We start from the raw sequence: 19969 nt of genomic DNA on the forward strand, positions 1-19969 counted from the left end.
ACTAACAGGCGCTCTATCATCGGTGGGATTAGGAACATCTGTTTGACTGGTATAACAGTCAGCTTTGAGAAGACCTCGCTTACATGTGTTACCCGTTGGTATTTACATGAAGTGCACTGCCTCGGATGATATAACAAACTGTGACAACACACGGTTTGAGGTGTCTTTTAACCAGCTGTCTCCTCATGCCAGTTACTGAAAGAGCCTGACAGAAAGCGAAGAGCACAGTAGAACCAGCGCTGATGGCGGCTGCCAGGAAAATAGCAGATATTTCCAAATTCCACATCCACAAACAACAGACCTTCTGCGGATATGTTATTAGACTTAGGGCTGGGCCTCTGCAACCTTCTTGTCCTCACTCCTTGCCCCTTACGTCCACCAACCACGCAGAGCTACTGCTGGTCAGTAGGGGTTAAAATGTGACATGGCTGCAGCAGTAACTCATCTTCAAAAGAAAGATGGACTAGTATTTAATGTAAAGTGAAGAAGAACCTTTAGCAGAAGTAACTGATTCATAAATAGATCTTGTCTGATCCATTTTGTGCCACGTGGGGGCTGGTGCCTATCTCCAGCAGTCATTGAGTGAGAGATGGGGTACACCCTGGTCCGGTTGCCAGTCCATCACAGGGCAACACAGATACAGAGAATAAACAACCATGCAAACACGTTGATTCCTAAAAGCAATTTAGAGACCATTGAACCTAACATTCATGTTTTTGGACTGTGGAAGGAAGCTGGAGTACCAGGAGAGAACCCAGGCCTGCTCCATGCAGAGAGACCCCATGCTTTTTGCTACAAAGCAACCGTGCTACCAACTTAGTTTGCCTTATTTTAGTTTGTCTTTTCTTGGTGGCGACGGTGGTAGGGGTTTGTCCTGTAACCGATGGGTTGCCGGTTTGAACCCCCGCTCTGTCCGTCTCAGTTGTTGTGTCATCATGTGCCTCATTTTATCTTATCTTATTAGCTTAGCTTAATTTAGCGATCCTTACTTATTTTATTATGGCTTATCTTAGTTGATCTTAGCTAATTATATCGTTGGGTGTCATAGGTGGGGTTGATTCATCCCGATTTGCACTTAACTTAGTTTGGTAAACTTTTACCTTAGCGTAGCTGATTTTAGTTAAGTCCATTTAGTTTAGCTTATCTGATTTTAGCTTAGCTTTTCTTAATTTAAATGATAATTTACATCTAATTTTAGATTTGTTAACCGTAACTGCCTTGATTCATCTGAGTTAATGAAAGTTTAACTTAGCTTACTTAATCTTGTCTTCACTTGGTTTAATTAATTTTAGTTTACATTGGTTTATTTTGGTGGAGCTTACTTTATCTTAGTTCATCTTAGATTTGCGTGGCTTGTCTATTTGTTTATTGTAGCTTAATTTAATGAAGTGTATCTTTGTTAACATGGTTTAGCTTATTTCTTGTTGATTTTAACTTAACATACATTGACTTGGATTATATTGTTATCATGACTAAATTTATTTTATTTTGTCTTGGATTGTTAGATTAATTCAGCTTTTTTTGGTTTGTGTTGTATTCATTGATATATATTACTATATAAATCACCTAAATCATACCTATATAATCATACCTCTGAAGATTAATTATTGTTGCCTCCTTTAAAGTTTAATTTGAGTTATAAATATTCTAAGCGGTATCTGTGTGCCTTGTAATTTAGCAATATGACCAATAACATAATACCTGTCAGTTATGAAATGATTTTGGCCAATTTAAATGTAATAAATTTAATAACATCATAAAGCCAATTTAAGTTTCAAGTATTGCACAAAACCTTTATTTTGAATTTAGTTTATTTCTTTAAATATCTAAATCTATGATTTCATGTGTGAAATTGGGGGATAATATTTAATGTTAAATGAAGTTTACAGTAGCTAGAATTCAGGGAGAAAACAGTGCTCATGTGAGCTACATGTTAACCAGATAATAACATAACACCTTATTACATTATTAGGCAAAAAAGCTCATGGTACTGAGTTAAAAAACTCAGCAAGTCTTTTCATTGGTGACTTTAATACATTCAAAATGACCAAAACAATGTGCTGTTGGCAACTATTGTCTTATTATACAGTATTGGTTGCTAGACTGTGTATATATTTATAAAAACATAAGTCACCATGAAAACAAACTGAATATTTCATATAGCAAAAATATTAAGTGCAGTCATCAAGGTCTATAAATGTACATCTATTTGTAATAAAACAAGGAGTGATGTAAACCAAACCCTGAGTAAATAAATTGGATACAAAGCACAGACAGACGTATACCACAAAGGTCAAGGTTTTCTTCGGGTGATTTAATCTTTGCATCTATTCAACCTTCCCTCCTCCTCCATGTTTGCATCGTGACAGCCTGGGAACTATCATCGCACCGTGAAACGCACAGAAGATGCCTTCCAGGCCTGTAACGACATCGTGGCGTGTTTCCAGGAGAGAGCCCGCTTGGAGAGGCAGTATGCTCAGCAGCTCAATGAATGGAGCAACAAGTGGAAACCAGTAGTGGACTCCAGTTAGTGTTATCTCTACAATACAAATAATGAATGCATAAACAATGCAAAATAAATCTAAAAATAGGCTCCTTTGCCTCCTGCTCCTCCACCAGGTCCTCTGTATGGGTCTCTTTTAAAAGCTTGGCAGTGTTTTTTGTCCTCCGCTGACCGGCTGGCCTCTTTACACGCCTCCATCTGTCGCTCCCTGGTGTCGGAAGACGCAGACCGAGTCAGGACCTGGCAGAAGGACACCTTTCACAAGAAGGTATTTGGAGGCTTCAAGGAGTCCCAGGACATTGAGACGGGGTTTACACGGGCTCAGAAGCCATGGGCAAAACGGCTTAAAAAGGTAATATTCAATTCGAATATAAAAGTGTGCCTCTTTTGCACTTTTGCATCAAAAGTTAATAGTAGTATTTTGCATGTGTGATTATTTTCTTTCAAAAAATCCTTTCCAGCTTGAGTCGCTCAATTCAGGTTTAATCCATGAAATTGGAATTGACATTTATTAATTGCTTTAATTAAACTATTCGCAACTCATGATATTAAGCATACAATGAATGCAATCTTTTATATTTGCTCTGAAAATTACAGTAATCCTTCTTGAGCTTGTGTCGTTGTGAACTTAGCCTCTTGTAAAAACTTGGGCTGCGTAGTTTATCATTAAAACATCCAAGCTGCTGTAAATAATATTGCTCACACTTAAAGTTGTGGCTTCTTGTTAGCGGATTATGTTTATGTATAACTACCCCTGAAATCGTGCAGTTTTCTCTTTCAGTGGTCATGAGAACATCGAATGCATTAATTTTCTTGCAGATACAGATCAGTGTACACATGGACCTGCAGACGTGACATTTTGTGATTGTGATTGTTTTTAGCAAATTTGGTTAACTAATTAATGTTATCAAATCCAGTTTAGAAAGAATCCAAATTTTACAGAAACATAAAAAGGCCAACAATGCTTTAGACCACTGGTTTTTAGTGACTTAATTACTTGGAGAATTAATTGAACACATATCTGAGCTCATAGTGGAAGCCATTGTAATCTCATCCAGAAGGAACACATTGCTGTACAGATGATTTCTGTTTTGTTTTTTTCTGACAAAAAATGGTTTGCTCTCTTTTCTTTGAATTTAAAGGAAGACGTCTGCTCATCAGCCATGCTTTTTAGCATATTTCTGATTGAGGTCTATAACCTTAGTTGTTTTTTAAGCTTCAAACCCCAACCAAATTCATATAACTATATGTGGTTACAGATATCTGTTTCTTGTAATTATTATTGCTGTTTGACCATATTAGGCTTCTTTTTATGGAAGCAAATCGTTACCATATTTCAAATGAAAAAGCATTTTCAGAAATGCTTTTTCATTTTAAGAATGTGGCTGCATTGTTTGACTCATAAATGAAATTAGTTATCAATAATCCTATTTGCATTTTAATTTTCTTCTTCAAGACTGCTCATTCTTTCACTGAATTAAAATGAAAAAGAAAAAGACATTTGAGATTTATTTTTTAAAATATGCACCAGCAAATAGATACCAGAATTCAATTTGAAATGTAAAATTTGAAAATGTGGCTGCATTATTTGACCCATAAATAAAATTAGTAATCAATCATCCTATTTGCATTTGCATTTTCTTCTTCAAGACGGCACATTTTATGCCATAATCAAAAAGAAAACAAAGCAGACATTGCTTTTTCGTTTTCGTGGTCTGCCCGCAAAGTACTGCCCAGAACTCGAAAACGAAAAAGCATTCCGAGCTGCGGGCGCAGAAGAGTGACGTCAGCAGCCGCTCTTCCTCAGCTCCCTGCTGACCGAGTTACCCATCTTGTTCGGTGGGAGGCGCTGTGCACGTCTGCAGTGCATTACATTGCAAACGTGCCGAGAAATTGGTTGAATTGCAGCAGGGCTGAGCTCAATTTGTGGCAGTGGCAGGCAGAACTGGTAGTTCCGGTGGCAGGCTGTGGCATCCTTGTGGCAGACTTATGGCCTGGGACATCCAGCGTGTTTTTAAGCATTTATTTATATTTTTCTGTGAGTGACAATTCAGAATAGCCGCTCATACTCTATAATAAACCGGCTGTTTGTGCAATAAATCTTCGTCATCCTTTCAACACGTCACACAAACACATAGTGCTATTTATTTTCCATGTCAAGTAAATACAATCACCTTATGTTATGGGTCTAAAGCTGTTTATTAAATAATAATCAATAATGATATCATTATTTAAAGGTAACAGGCTATAACAATGACATCCCATTTGCCGATAATCAGCATCAGCTTCCACAAAAACAGCGGCAACCGCATTGGCAAGCTTTTACGGCCGGTCTGCCACCTTCTGGCATCCTCGCGGAATCCCGTGCCACCGTGCGGCAAGCTGTGGCAGTTCCGCCACAGCTTGCCACCGAAGCTGCCACCGGAACTACCAGTTCTGCCTGCCACTGCCACAAATTGAGCTCGGCCCTGCTGCAATTCAATCAATTTCTCGGCACGTTTGCAATGTAATGCAATGCAGACGTGCACAGCGCCTCCCACCGAACAAGATGGGTAGCTCGGTCAGCAGGGAGCTGAGGAAGAGCGGCTGCTGACGTCACTCTTCTGCGCCCGCAGCTCGGAATGCTTTTTCGAGTTCTGGGCAGTACTTTGCGGGCAGACCACGAAAACGAAAAAGCAATGTCTGCTTTGTTTTCTTTTTGATTATGGCATAAAATGTGCAGTCTTGAAGAAGAAAATGCAAATGCAAATAGGATGATTGATTACTAATTTTATTTATGGGTCAAAACCACGCAGCCACATTCTTAAAATGAAAAAGCATTTCTGGAAATGCTTTTTCATTTTCAAATTTTACATTTCAAATTGAATTCTGGTATCTATTTGCTGGGGTACATTTTGAAAAATAAATCTCAAATGTCTTTTTCTTTTTCATTTTAATTCAGTGAAAGAATGAGCAGTCTTGAAGAAGAAAATTAAAATGCAAATAGGATTATTGATAACTAATTTCATTTATGAGTCAAACAATGCAGCCACATTCTTAAAATGAAAAAGCATTTCTGAAAATGCTTTTTCATTTGAAATATGGTAACGATTTGCTTCCATATCTTTTAAGCAAAGCAATTGGCTATTTGGATCCATCTTACACTCTTGTTTAAGTATAGCTGCCTAAAGGACACTTACTTAAAAATTATGCTGACGTACCTAATGTGTTGGGATTATGAATCTGAGAATATTATTTAATATTTAATAATAATATTTTAATATTTTATCAAATAATATTTCGGTCTGTTAAGGGTTGTCCTGTGAATACCAGCCCAGTAAGGCGATGGTATTAAGACAAAATAGAAAGGTGTGAGACGAGCTCTGACATTATTGAACAGCAAAACTCTGCACATACAGGGGTTGGACAATGAAACTGAAACACCTGGTTTTAGACCACAATAATTTATTAGTATGGTTTAGGGCCTCCTTTTGCAGCGTCAACTCGTCTTGGGAATGACATATACAAGTCCTGCACAGTGGTCAGAGGGATTTTAAACCATTCTTCTTGCAGGATAGTGGCCAGGTCACTGCGTGATACTGGTGGAGGAAAGCGTTTCCTGACTCGCTCCTCCAAAACACCCCAAAGTGGCTCAATAATATTTAGATCTGATGACTGTGCAGGCCATGGGAGATGTTCAACTTCACTTTCATGTTCATCAAACCAATCTTTCACCAGTCTTGCTGTGTGTATTGATGTATTGTCATCCTGATACACGGCACCGCCTTCAGGATACAATGTTTGAACTATTGGATGCACATGGTCCTCAAGAATGGTTTGGTAGTCCTTGGCAGTGACACACCCATCTAGCACAAGTATTGGGCAAAGGGAATGCCATGATATGGCAGCCTAAACAATCACTGATCCACCCCCATGCTTCACTCTGGGCATGCAACAGTCTGGGTGGTACGCTTCTTTTGGGCTTCTCCACACCGTAACTCTCCCGGATGTGGGGAAAACAGTAAAGGTGGACTCTTCAGAGAACAATACATGTTTCACATTGTCCACATCCCAAGATTTGCGCTCCTTGCACCATTGAAACCGTTTGGCATTGGCATGAGTGACCAAAGGTTTGGCAATAGACCCTGTGGAGCTCCCGACGGACAGATCTGGTGGAAACAGGAGAGTTGAGGTGCACATTTAATTCTGCCGTGATTTGGGCAGCCGTGGTTTTATGTTTTTTGGATACAATCCAGGTTAGCAGCCGAACATCCCTTTCAGACAGCTTCCTCTTGCGTCCACAGTTAATCCTGTTGGATGTGGTTCGTCCTTCTTGGTGGTATGTTGACATTACCCTGGATACCGTGGCTCTTGATCCATCACAAAAACTTGCTGTCTTGGTCACAGATGCGCCAGCAAGACGTGCACCAACAATTTGTCCTCTTTTGAACTCTGGTATGTCACCCATAATGTTGTGTGCATTTCAATATTTTGAGCAAAACTGTGCTCTTACCCTGCTAATTGAACCTTCACACTCTGCTCTTACTGGTGCAATGTGCAATCAATGAAGACTGGCTACCAGGCTGGTCCAATTTAGCCATAAAACCTCCCACACTAAAATGACAGGTGTTTCAGTTTCATTGTCCAACCCCTGTATATGGAATGAATTCACACAATTTCTTAAAATACAAGAATTTATTAACAAAAATAAGTCAACTCAAGTCAATCATATTTCAATCAACAAACTCTTTACTATGCTAAAACAATCCAATTAAAGTACCAAGCAGAATTAAGGAATAACAAAGACTAATGGCCTATGTACAATATACACAAGTTGATCAAAGATGATTGAGAACCATGACCAAAAGAGTGATGCAACATTACCATGCAATGTTATTTATGTTTGAGAACCAAGGATTATCTTGAAGAATCTGGAAATGAAGTTATGTTAGTCTTGGAACTAACTTAGGCAATAATCAGCAAACGTTTAGACAACCATTCACAGTGCAAGATCAGTTAAAATATTATTTTAATAAAATAATGTCTTAAATAATGATCTGCTGAATAAAACCAACCTTCTGGATGACCATTTCTCAAAGGTGTCTCATTAGCTGCCTTTATTTATTAAAATAATATTTGAAGAAATATTATTAAGGGAATATTTTGGAAAAGAACCAAATCTTTCTGGAGAAATGGGGCTTAATGGTGTTTACTTAGTTATCAAATTTAATAAAATGATGTTAGGGACACATTATTTACTGGATTGAAAACTAAACCTTTCTGGGTAAATATTATTTAGCAGCAAGCACATGTCCTTAGCTGTTAGCAGTTAAGCTAACAAAGAAGCTGCTAGCTTAGCACCAGATTCAAACAAACACCTTTAAAAATACCGTTAATAAAAGGGTTAAAATACATAAGCGCGGACAGCGCGTTATGATCAATCTTCTGTTTCAAATCACCCTTTAATAAAGTTTGTCTTAACTTTAAAAACACACAAAGAACACAACCTGAGCACGTGTGCTGCAGACAGTCTGCTAGCACCAAGATAGCGGAGTTCAACACAAACAAAACCAAACTTCATAAAATGAAAAACGTTTAGATAATTTCAACCTAAATCACTTCTATGTTTTTCTGCCAAACACTTAACCTCATGAACTGTGGTGAGGAACGTTGTCCAAGCGACGAGAAAGTTTGAAGAGAGCGGCCCGTTCTCTCCGCTAACCACACTGCACGTTACCGTTACCACGGTGATGGGGTCTCTGCTGTCTTCCTTCCAGACTGGGAGACCGCTCCACTTGGCTTCATAGAGACCGCTTCTCTTTAGGGAACTTCTCTGGGACAGTTTGCTTCTGCAGGCTTCAGAGAGAGAAAGTCAACCCAGGCGTGTACCTTAATTCCCGTTTTTATGAATGAATACTGGGTACACAAACAGTTATTCACTCATACTTAACTTGTGCATATGATCACGTGATCTTATGACACTCTTGGATCCAGTTGAAGAGTTATGTCTTTTTGCCAGCAAAAAGACATCAGCGCGCTTGTCTCCCCTATCCGGTCCCTTTTGAAGGCCGTGTGGAAGAGGGCGGATGTAGCAACAGCTGTGCTTTTATTTGGGTAGGGGCTTCACAGGAAGTCCGCAGTTATCCTGTTTCCTGGCTGTGCTGGAAGAAGGTTAATACACTTTATTTTGAAAAGTTCAAGAAGAGTTCGTACTGGAGTTTTAATGTTGAAATCCATGGCTGGGTCCCAACATCCCCCCTTTTAGTTCCGAAGAATGGGATGAAGTCCACAGTCTTTGGGGCTAAACATCCATCCTCAGCCATGTGAAAAGAGTCACTGGTTTCCTGTAGGTAGGCAGAGTTCAACAGTTCATTTTAGTTCAGAGGTTAGTGTTTGGACAGGAGTGAGTCAAGTTTGGGCAGAGACTAACACTGATAAAATGTTTTAAAGAGGAAAAAAAAAAAAAAAAAAAAAGTCATGTAATAATTTTCACACCATAATAATACTGCTTTTAAGCCTTAATTTCTGAAGTTCAAAACCATACAAAAGAAAAAGATTAAAACAGAACATAGGGTGTTGGAAATTATTTACCATCTTCATACCTTGTTTGATAAATTTTACAGGGTTGATTCTTGCCATGTCTTTTAGGAATGCCGTTACCTCAGTTGTAACGCACCTGCAGATCATCTCAAACTCCTTTGTGATGACATCTGTGGAGTGGCTCCACTCTTTACCACCAACCTTACAGTTCGATGTTGCATTGTGAAAAGGTGTTTGTCTTTTAACTGGCTGCTTGTCATTTCGCTGGCGCCAGTTACCACCCCACTGGTTCTGTTGCATCACTTGGGGAGTTACTTTGCGCTTCTTCTTAGGCCTGTTCTCAGTTTGAATGTTTAACACTCTAACTCTGCCTTTTCCTGCTCTGTCTGAACGGACACGTGTTTCCCACACAAGCTGTGCATATCTACGAGTCTCCTGCATGGAGAGATTCTCTGTTCTGCAATGCACGGTCACTTCATACTGCACGCTAACGTGGAGGTTGTGAAGAAACAAAGACTTAAAAGTGTGGTCTTCTTCAAGACCTGGAGCATAACATCCCTGAAAATAAGCTGTCTTTAAACGGTGGAAATATTCTCTGGGAGGTTCATCCTGTTTTTGCAAAATTGTCAAAGCATTAATAGTGGCAGCGGCTTCATCTCTGTAAACACAGTACTCCTCTCTAAGAGCCTGACAGAGAGCTGGATAACTGTCCCTAATTTCTGGAGGAAGAGTTTTTATGAACACATGAACACTCTTAGCTGTTTTCCAAATAAGCCTCAGCTTCTCACGATCAGAAGGAAAACGCAAGTCAAGAAGACAATGTTCGACCTCAAGCAGGTAAGCCTCAATATTTGACTCCTGGCTACCTGGATCAAAAACTTCTATGTCTTTAGCAAGGGATTCAAGCTGTTTGAAACGGACACCATGCTCCCAAGGTGGACCACGTCCATCTGAGAAGTCATACTGGTTAGGTTCATGAAATGGTGGAAGAAAGCAAGTTTTCTCATGACTTAAATGAGAGCTTTCTAATGAATGGACTCAGGCAAGTGGTGGTGGGTCAGGTTGGATTGAGTCACCTGAGAGCCATGTGTGTCTCTCCTGGCCCCTAGGGGTTGACACAGAGTCAGAAGGGAGAGGGATGCCGATCAGGCCAGAAGGGTGCTCCTCCCACCAAATTGGACCACTTGTGCACGCTGAGTCCGGCACTTGGTCATCTTGGTGGTTGTTCACTGCAATGGGATTTAGCAGGACACCACTGGAGACCATCTGACTTCCAACACTTTTGTTGAGGTCTGTGGAAGTAAGTTGAACACTTGGACTAAACTCTGACCTAGGTGCTGAATGCCTGCTGTCTGAGTCTGGCCCCATCTGTGGCTGCTGTGAGTGAAAATGCAAATCTGGTACCTGAAAGGTGGGGGCCTGTTCCTGCTTTTGGGATGAAGCTTTCTTGAGCTCATCTGCCTTCAGGTCCACTAACTTTGCTTCAGCTTTCTTGGTCCTCTCCTCAGCTTTTGAGAGCTCAAGCTTCACAGCATTCTCTCTTTCGAGGGTCATCTGATGGGCAGTCTGTAACTGAAAATATCTTTTAGCTTCCAGTTGTGATTTCTGCTGATACAACAAGGTAAGCTGGCAAAGAACATCTGAAATCAGAGCCTCTCTAGTCGGATACTTAATGAAGTTTACCAACTCCTGAATCCTCTCATCACATGCAGCAAGGTCAAACTGATTTAAAACATCCCGCTCATCTGGAGAAAAACGGATGAGATCAGCAACCACCACTTTCTGCATCTCCACATCTGCTGAATTCATAATGGAGTTTGTTTCCATCATTCTGGCAGACACAAAACAACAACAAAGTTTTGAGAAATTGCTAAAAGCAACAACATCCAGCAAATGTATGTCCAGCTATATATGTATATCTGACTATACATACAGGTCCTTCTCAAAATATTAGCATATTGTGATAAAGTTAATTATTTTCCATAATGTCATGATGAAAATTTAACATTCATATATTTTAGATTCATTGCACACTAACTGAAATATTTCAGGTCTTTTATTGTCTTAATATGGATGATTGTGGCATACAGCTCATGAAAACCCAAAATTCCTATCTCACAAAATTAGCATATTTCATCCGACCAATAAAAGAAAAGTGTTTTTAATACAAAAAACGTCAACCTTCAAATAATCATGTACAGTTATGCACTCAATACTTGGTCGGGAATCCTTTTGCAGAAATGACTGCTTCAATGCGGCGTGGCATGGAGGCAATCAGCCTGTGGCACTGCTGAGGTCTTATGGAGGCCCAGGATGCTTCGATAGCGGCCTTTAGCTCATCCAGTGTGTTGGGTCTTGAGTCTCTCAACGTTCTCTTCACAATATCCCACAGATTCTCTATGGGTTTCAGGTCAGGAGAGTTGGCAGGCCAATTGAGCACAGTGATACCATGGTCAGTAAACCATTTACCAGTGGTTTTGGCACTGTGAGCAGGTGCCATGTCGTGCTGAAAAATGAAATCTTCATCTCCATAAAGCTTTTCAGCAGATGGAAGCATGAAGTGCTCCAACATCTCCTGATAGCTAGCTGCATTGACCCTGCCCTTGATAAAACACAGTGGACCAACACCAGCAGCTGACACGGCACCCCAGACCATCACTGACTGTGGGTACTTGACACTGGACTTCTGGCATTTTGGCATTTCCTTCTCCCCAGTCTTCCTCCAGACTCTGGCACCTTGATTTCCGAATGACATGCAGAATTTGCTTTCATCCAAAAAAAGTACTTTGGACCACTGAGCAACAGTCCATTGCTGCTTCTCTGTAGCCCAGGTCAGGTGCTTCTGCCGCTGTTTCTGGTTCAAAAGTGGCTTGACCTGGGGAATGCGGCACCTGTAGCCCATTTCCTGCACACGCCTGTGCACGGTGGCTCTGGATGTTTCTACTCCAGACTCAGTCCACTGCTTCCGCAGGTCCCCCAAGGTCTGGAATTGGCCCTTCTCCACAATCTTCCTCAGGGTCCAGTCACCTCTTCTCGTTGTGCAGCGTTTTCTGCCACACTTTTTCCTTCCCACAGACTTCCCACTGAGGTGCCTTGATACAGCACTCTGGGAACAGCCTATTCGTTCAGAAATTTCTTTCTGTGTCTTACCCTCTTGCTTGAGGGTGTCAATAGCGGCCTTCTGGACAGCAGTCGGGTCGGCAGTCGTAAGACTGCCTCCATGATTGGGGTTTTGAGTGATGAACCAGGCTGGGAGTTTTAAAGGCCTCAGGAATCTTTTGCAGGTGTTTAGAGTTAACTCGTTGATTCAGATGATTAGGTTCATAGCTCGTTTAGAGACCCTTTTAATGATATGCTAATTTTGTGAGATAGGAATTTTGGGTTTTCATGAGCTGTATGTCACAATCATCCGTATTAAGACAATAAAAGACCTGAAATATTTCAGTTAGTGTGCAATGAATCTAAAATATATGAATGTTAAATTTTCATCATGACATTATGGAAAATAATGAACTTTATCACAATATGCTAATATTTTTGAGAAGGACCTGTATATTGGAAACATTTGTATGAGTGTAAAATGGGCACAGAAGTTGATCATTCAACCTGTGACTTATGACAACACTATGCTCTAAGTGTTACAATGCTACTCCTTTCTCTAAGGACATTTGTGATTTTAGTGTTACTTTTTCACCTTTCTTGGGAGAACTATTGATTAGACAGTACTCTTAACCTTTAAGGGGATTTTGTTTAAAATGCAAAGGAAAAAGAAAATTGCTACACCTCTTAAGGGTAATAATTGCAATTTGGCTTTTGGTTCACCCCCCTTTATGGCAGCAGATTACATTTGGGATTTAATCTGGCAATAAATCCTGTTCTTTCAAAACATAAAAAAATCTATAAAGTTACTGAATGGATACATGCATCAAAATTAGGTCAGATACTAATTTAACTGCAAAGTTAATTCAGTTTCAGATTGTGGTTGTACACAAAACACAGCCTCTGGATATAGATGTGCAGCAACTGTCTGGACAGTGAGGTTAATTGAAGTTAAACCAAGTCTCAAGTTAATGCTTACACAGAAGAAACCAGACTGAGTCAGAGCATCTAAAATTTTGCCTATGTAGCAGAGTTGATTGTTATTAGCATGAAGATATTGGAGTTACTAATTTTGACAAAAGTCTAAATTTGTTAACTCCTGGAATGTCACGAGTTATAATGTTCTCTTAAATATAATCAGGGACATCTGACGTTAGAACTCTGATGTTTTGAGTCCTATTGTGACCAGTGACAGCTGGTTTTAAGCTCATCACTTGGTGCATCAATAATGTGCAGCTGTCGTTTATTCATTCACATTTATGTACAGTGCAAGCTGTTGATAATAATGTCCACCCAGGGACGCCAAATGTTGGGATTATGAATCTGAGAATATTATTTAATATTAATATTTTAATATTTTATCAAATAATATTTCGGTCTGTTAAGGGTTGTCCTGTGAATACCAGCCCAGTAAGGCGATGGTATTAGGACAAAATAGAAAGGTGTGAGACGAGCTCTGACATTATTGAACAGCAAAACTCCGCACATATATGGAATAAATTCACACAATTTCTTAAAATACATTAACAAAAATAAGTCAACTTAAAGTCAAACATATTTCAATCAACAAACTCTTCGTACCGGAGTGTTAATGTTGAAATCCATGGCTGGGTCCCAACAATGTATCAAATTTGTTATACACACCTGATGTTAAACACACCTGAATTGAAAGCAACCCCACAAGGTTGCAATATTTTGATTAAAATAATGAATCCAGGTTTTCTATTTAGCAAATAAAATGCCTAAATTAATTATATGTAGGAATATTGTGGTTTCAAAAGGTTTGCTTTGAATTCTTTGATTTTAAATAAAATTGTAGGAACTCATTTAGACCTGCTACAGTATATCCATTGTTTTAAACAATCTCTACAGACCAAATATTCTGTTTTTTGCACAGTTGGACAAAGCTAGAAGGGCGTACCATAAGGTGAGCCGTAAGGAGCATGGTGCTAAGGAGAGAGACTTTCATGCTCAGGGAAACCCAGATGTTTCTATTGACAAACAGAAAAAGATCCAGGAGGAGAGAGAACTGGCTCAGCAAGAGGCTGAGAAGGTGAGTTTCATGCATTCTTTTCCTTTAGTTTCTTTGGCTTTAAATTATGTTTAAAATTCATCCCCATCTGTTCCACTCATTTACCTGCTAACTTGAAAATTCGGAGTTCTTGTGTGGCGTTAAATATGCACCGTAATTTTCTGTGAAAACAGATTAAATCTCAGGAAGGACAGCTGGTTGTCTATTAATTTCACAGACGGTGGTTCTATCAGGGACTCCCACTCAACAATAAAAATGGTTTCTAACAGCAAATCAAGTGCTCCAGCACCATCAAGCACTAATGGCTGAATAGGAGGCGACATGTTGTAAAAAAGTCTAATTTTTCTTTTTTGTTGGAAACCTTGATGTTGTCATGAATTGTTGCTTTGGAGCTGGACCAAAGTGTTGACAGGATCATAGGAGCAGCATAGTGAGAAAAAGCTTACAGCAGAGCACAAAGAGAACAGGACATGAAAAATGAATGGATAAACAGGCAACTGGAAAGTAACAGACAGTGTAACGGAAGGATCCAGCAATGAAAAACGAGAACCAGTGAGCTTATATACTGAGGGAGGTGTGGATAATGACATAGGAAGTTGTGTGAATCAGGGGAAAATGTGGAACAGCTGAGGCAGAAGGTAAGACAGGGAAACTGAGGGAGGGAGACGAATACATGCAGAGAAGCTGAACTAAGACATAAGGAAACGGTAAACCAAAAACTAATATGGGAGCACCTTAGAGACTATAATGAACACAGAGAAATGAACAGGGTAAAGCAAGACCTATAAGAACATAATAAACAACAGGGAGAAGATGAGATAAATAAACAAATCTGAAATTAAAAAAACGATCATTCAAGGATCACAACAGATCTAAGATTTACCAGATCACACAGTCTTAAATTTGGAGGTAATGTGTATCATCTCACCATCTCTGTTATTGTACCATAGATCTGCTACTTTTAGCCCACAGTGTGAATGTTAGACCCGTATTTCAATTTTACTGGTTTTCTCCATTCTTGTCATATATTTATAGTTAAAATCAGATATTTACTTATTACAGGCAAGGCAAGTACACTCACTGACCAGTTTATTAGGTACACCTTGCTAGTACTGGGGTGGACCCCCTTTTGCCTTTAGAACTGCCTTTATCCTTCGTGGCATAGATTCAACAAGGTAATGGAAACATTCCTCAGAGAGTTTGGTCCATATTGACATGATAGCATCACACAGATGCTGCAGATTTGTCATCAATGATGCGAATCTCCCGTTCCATCACATCCCAAAGGTGCTCTATTGGATTGAGATCTGGTGACTGTTGAGGTCATTTGAGTACAGTGAACTCATTGTCATGTTCGTGAAACCAGTCTGATATGATTCGTGCTTTATGACATGGCACATTATCCTGCTGGAAGTAACCATCAGAAGATGGGTACACTGTGGTCATAAAGGGATGGACATGGTCAGCAACAATACTCATGTAGGCTGTGGCGTTGATACGATGCTCAATTGGTTCTAAGGGGCCCAAAGTACACCAAGAAAATATCCCCCATACCATTACACCACTACCACCAGCCTGAACCGTTGATACAAGGCAGGATGGATTCATGCTTTCATGTTGTTGACGCCAAATTCTGACCCTACCATCCGAATGTTGCAGCAGAAATCGAGACTCATCAGACTGGGCAACGTTTTTCCAGTCTTCTATTGTTCAATTTTGGTGAGCCTGTGCGAATTATAGCCTCAGTTTCCTGTTCTTAGCTGACAGGAGTGGCACCCGGTGTGGTCTTCTGCTGCTGTAGCCCATCCGCCTCAAGGTTCAACGTGTTGTGCATTCAGAGATGCTCTTCTGCATGCCTTGGTAGTAACGAGTGGTTATTTGAGTTACTTTTGCCTTTCTATCAGCTTGAACCAGTCTGGCCATTCTCCTCTGACCTCTGGCATCAACAAGTCATTTGCGCCCACAGAACTGCTGCTCACTGGATATTTTCTCTTTTTTGGACCATTCTCTGTAATTCTGGCCAAGAGATGGTAGTACGTGAAAATCCCAGTAGATCAGGAGCTTCTGAAATACTCAGACCAGCCCGTCTGGCACCAACAAAGTCACTTAAATCACCTTTCTTCCCATTCTGATGCTCGATTTGAACTGCAGCAGATCGTCTTGACCATGTCTACATGCCTAAATGCATTGAGTTGCTGCCATGTGATTGGCTGATTAGAAATTTGCCTTAACAAGCAGTTGGACAGGTGTACCTAATAAAGTGGCCGGTGAGTGTATATTAACATAGCACCATTCATACACAAGGCAATCCAGAGTACCGTATTTTCCGCACTATAAGGCGCACTTAAAAACCTTTAATTTTTTCAAAAAATGACAGTACGCCTTGTAATCCGGAGCGCCTTATACAGGTCCTTCTCAAAAAATTTGCATATTGTGATAAAGTTAATTATTTTCTATAATGTAATGATGAAAATTTAACATTCATATATTTTAGATTCATTGCACACTAACGGAAATATTTCAGGTCTTTTATTGTCTTAATACGGATGATTTTGGCATACAGCTCATGAAAACCCAAAATTCCTATTTCACAAAATTAGCATATTTCATCTGACCAATAAAAGAAAAGTGTTTTTAATACAAAAAACGTCAACCTTCAAATAATCATGTACAGTTATGCACTCAATACTTGGTCGGGAATCCTTTGGCAGAAATGACTGCTTCAATGCGGCGTGGCATGGAGGCAATCAGCCTGTGGCACTGCTGAGGTCTTATGGAGGCCCAGGATGCTTCGATAGCAGCCTTTAGCTCATCCAGAGTGTTGGGTCTTGAGTCTCTCAACGTTCTCTTCACAATATCCCACAGATTCTCTATGGGTTTCAGGTCAGGAGAGTTGGCAGGCCAATTGAGCACAGTGATACCATGGTCAGTAAACCATTTACCAGTGGTTTTGGCACTGTGAGCAGGTGCCAGGTCGTGCTGAAAAATGAAATCTTCATCTCCATAAAGCTTTTCAGCAGATGGAAGCATGAAGTGCTCCAAAATCTCCTGATAGCTAGCTGCATTGACCCTGCCCTTGATAAAACACAGTGGACCAACACCAGCAGCTGACACGGCAAGCCCAGACCATCACTGACTGTGGGTACTTGACACTGGACTTCTGGCATTTTGGCATTTCCATCTCCCCAGTCTTCCTCCAGACTCTGGCACCTTAATTTCCGAATGACATGCAGAATTTGCTTTCATCTGAAAAAAGTACTTTGGACCACTGAGCAACAGTCCAGTGCTGCTTCTCTGTAGCCCAGGTCAGGTGCTTCTGCCGCTGTTTCTGGTTCAAAAGTGGCTTGACCTGGGGAATGTGGCACCTGTATCCCATTTCCTGCACACGCCTGTGCACGGTGGCTCTAGATGTTTCTACTCCAGACTCAGTCCACTGCTTCCGCAGGTCCCCCAAGGTCTGGAATTGGCCCTTCTCCACAATCTTCCTCAGGGTCCAGTCACCTCTTCTCGTTGTGCAGCGTTTTCTGCCACACTTTTTCCTTCCCACAGACTTCCCACTGAGGTGCCTTGATACAGCACTCTGGGAACAGCCTATTCATTCAGAAATTTCTTTCTGTGTCTTACCCTCTTGCTTGAGGGTGTCAATAGTGGCCTTCTGGACAGCAGTTAGGTCGGCAGTCTTACCCATGATTGGGGTTTTGAGTGATGAACCAGGCTGGGAGTTTTAAAGGCCTCAGGAATCTTTTGCAGGTGTTTAGAGTTAACTCGTTGATTCAGATGATCAGGTTCATAGCTCGTTTAGAGACCCTTTTAATGATATGCTAATTTTGTGAGATAGGAATTTTGGGTTTTCATGAGCTGTATGCCAAAATCATCCGTATTAAGACAATAAAAGACCTGAAATATTTCAGTTAGTGTGCAATGAATCTAAAAAATATGAATGTTAAATTTTCATCATTACATTATGGAAAATAATGAACTTTATCACAATATGCTAATATTTTGAGAAGGACCTGTATACGGATCAATTGGTTAATTGGTTGTTCCATACTGTCAAAATGTTTCAGTACGACTGGTAAACTACAAAGCCGCACCGCTTGCAGTATTACGGCTACCGTAGTCAGGGGTGTCGCCTAAGTAATAGCGGTAAACACCTGTACTGTGCTTACTCCTAGTCCAACACCACTTGTGTGTGTATAACGGTTGAATGTACTGTTGCAGGAATTGCCTGAACTATATGTGATTAGAAGTTCAGTGTGTGGGGTGTATGTTTCGTGTGTGTGTATGGAAGATGTTGACATTACTCCTCCGGACAGAGGTGGCGCTGTGTGCTGCCGTAGCTGAGAATCAAGAGTGAAGGAGTGACGTCGGTATTATTGTGTGTGTGGGGTGGGTAGAGACGGCGACCGGTGCAGCGGTGTATGAGTCTGTAAGCCCTGTGTTTTTACGTGCTGCAAAGTCATTAAAAAGAACCCCGAATCTCGTCAACAACTCAGTGTTTTGATGCTGTTTCTTCATGCTCAACTCAGCAACGTATGAGTGAGGGAGTTAACCCCGAGGAAACTAGTAACTTCAGCCCTGGAGAAAGCGTCTCCCCTGTGTCATCAGACTACGGTCAGGGGACAGAAACAGGAAAGGTTAACAGTACTAACGTTTGATTTAGTGCATCAAACTGTTTCTTTTACGTCTTTACTGAATCAGGGAAAAGTTCCCTTTCACGTTTTAACTAACGTTTGATTTCAACTTCAACTTCATAGACTCCAATGCATTCCTAACTATTGGCTCTATTCAATAGAATTCTATGTAGAGGAGACCTTACCATGAGAGTGAATGGAGTTATCAGAACGCTGGTTTGTAGTGTATTAATAAAGTTTGACTGACTGACGTATCTGACTGTTTTGTTGACATTCTCTTTAGCACACCTCCATCTAGTGGATGCATAACGCAACCCCAGTCAAACGTTTGACTGCAGTAGCTTCTATTCTATGCGCCTTATAATCCAGTGCGCCCTATATATGAAAAAAGTTCTAAAATAGGCCATTCATTGAAGGTGCGCCTTATAATCCGGTGCGCCTTATAGTGCGGAAAATACGGTACTTTACAGGAAATCAAAAACAAAGACATCAAAATAGCAAACACTTGTAGGGTTGCTGAAAAGAGATCTCAATATGCAAAACATTAAAAGCAATGCACAAAAATCAAGAAATGTTACAGTACAAACAGTTTTAGCATTTTATCACTCTTTAATGATCGGGAAAACTGCAGTAAAGTCTTTACGGTTCATACTGCCTAAACTACTCAGAAATGTGCTACAGTTCAGAACCAATTAGTGCTTTGTAGACCAATAGCAACATTTTGAAGTCCATCATTTTATAAACGGGATGCAAGGGAAGTGATTTAAAAACGGGTTTGATGTGATCCATTTTTCTGGGTTGATCAGGACTCTAGAAGCCTTTTAGATGAGCTGATTGGGTTTTACAGAGACCAGTAAAGACACCATTACAATAATCCAACCTACTGAAAGAAACCATACACCAGTCTTTCTGTTTCCTATATACACAGGAAACTCTCCTTTCCGGCAGTCTTGTAAAGATGATAGTAAGCTGATTGAACAGATTTTATGGGGTTGGTAAAATTAGCTCTGAGTTGAAAACAACACCAAGGTTTCTTGCTTTGTCTATAATCTTTAGTCCCACTGAGACTAGTTAAGCGCTGATTTGTCTCCTTGCAGTTTGGGATTAAAAACAATAATTTTTGTCTTTTTTGTGTTAAACTGGAAGAGATTCTGACCCACCCACTCACTGAGATTATGGACA

At 40.3% G+C, this 19969-nt stretch overlaps 1 protein-coding gene across 4 annotated transcripts in view; it reads left to right on the forward strand.

Annotated features, from left to right (window-relative positions):
* The window catches only part of LOC124864570 (protein kinase C and casein kinase substrate in neurons protein 3-like), a 34355-nt gene that overhangs the window by 8288 nt on the left and 6098 nt on the right, over positions 1–19969 (forward strand). For all 4 annotated transcript variants that reach the window (XM_047359404.1, XM_047359403.1, XM_047359405.1 and 1 more), the window contains exons 3-5: positions 2370–2526; positions 2620–2855; positions 14019–14174. In XM_047359404.1, coding sequence (XP_047215360.1) covers positions 2370–2526; positions 2620–2855; positions 14019–14174 — 549 coding nt within the window. The remainder of the gene's footprint in view (positions 1–2369; positions 2527–2619; positions 2856–14018; positions 14175–19969) is intronic.

Source organism: Girardinichthys multiradiatus, chromosome Y, assembly GCF_021462225.1.
Source record: "Girardinichthys multiradiatus isolate DD_20200921_A chromosome Y, DD_fGirMul_XY1, whole genome shotgun sequence".
NCBI lineage: Eukaryota > Metazoa > Chordata > Actinopteri > Cyprinodontiformes > Goodeidae > Girardinichthys > Girardinichthys multiradiatus.